Raw genomic sequence first — 1093 nt, 5'->3', positions numbered from 1 at the left:
AAGCCGTAGTAATTTCGAAGGTAGCAGTTTTCTTGTTGCCACTTCGGGTGAATCACAAGGACAAACCCGAAAATGGAAAACAGGGCTGAGATGAGGGCCACAATCACCATGTCCTGGCGGACGTTTTCCATGAGCCTTTCGAATGTAATATGCAAACTAGCGTTGCTGGGGGTGACGAGGTCGAATTTTGCGCGGTCTCGCAGAACGGTCGAAAAGTGTGCAGTGGCAGAACTGAGACTGGCAATGGCCAGTGAGGTAATGCTGAGAAAGACAATAACAAAACGGTTCCCAGTCAGGGCCCCGGCAGTATTCGGAGGCATTTGTGTCCGAAAGAACTGGTTTACCGATTGCAAAAGGGTGAGACGGATCTTGCTCAGGGAAATAGCCAAATCAAGTAAAGAGTAGGAGGTAGAAAGGCAGAACAAACCTTCCGGGCTTGTAAGGTTATATGTGCTCTGTGCTCTTCACACAGGGCTGCCTTCTGAAGAATTGACTCCGCTAATAATGGGTGACGCCAGGCGTCCTTTTCAGTACCCACTACAGACATTTCCCCATGAAGAATACTTCGCCTTGAAGTCCTGTTCCGAAGAACGCATCCAATATCTCAGAATTAAAGCAGCTGCTGGAATCACCCCGTGAGTTCCAGGGTCTTCTGTCATGTAAAACGGGGTGAATAATCTATCCACATCTCCTAAATGGGTAATTATTGACGAGAACCCCATTTCAATATTGGTCGAAGACTCGTTGAAGGAAGGCTTTCCGTAGCTGATATTGGCAGGGTCTGCCTCAGTCTTTTCACAGTATCTCAATTTGCTGTAATCGGGGAAGCTACGCTTTACTATTGACTGACTGTACTCTCAAGCTGTTCCTCAGAAACAAGTATCCACCTATTTTCTGTCTCTTCCGTTGAAATTATGTTTGCCAGCCAGTATAAGCTGTTTAAAATCGTGTGATAGACCGACGAATCAACGCCTTAGATTCCGATTCTGAAATTATGTGATCAAATTTAACCTACTCCGACTATTGAGTCCCACTATTGAGTTAGCGCAGGCAACATGGCTCAGATAAGTATTTTTCATTTGTTTTTGGGGGG

At 45.8% G+C, this 1093-nt stretch overlaps 1 protein-coding gene across 1 annotated transcript; it reads right to left on the bottom strand.

Annotated features, from left to right (window-relative positions):
• Positions 1-68: 68 nt before the first annotated feature.
• PENARI_c206G07353 (uncharacterized protein) lies at positions 69-320 on the bottom strand (the record flags this gene model as incomplete). The annotated part of the gene is made up of 1 exon (XM_022638145.1): positions 69-320. A coding segment is annotated over one exon (252 nt), but the record flags the coding sequence as incomplete, so codon positions are not given.
• Positions 321-1093: the final 773 nt, after the last annotated feature.

This window comes from Penicillium arizonense, assembly GCF_001773325.1.
Source record: "Penicillium arizonense strain CBS 141311 chromosome Unknown PENARI_contig206, whole genome shotgun sequence".
NCBI classification, from domain to species: domain Eukaryota; kingdom Fungi; phylum Ascomycota; class Eurotiomycetes; order Eurotiales; family Aspergillaceae; genus Penicillium; species Penicillium arizonense.
Note: the sequence above shows the minus strand (reverse complement) of the source record. Positions and strands in the feature narration are given on the sequence as shown.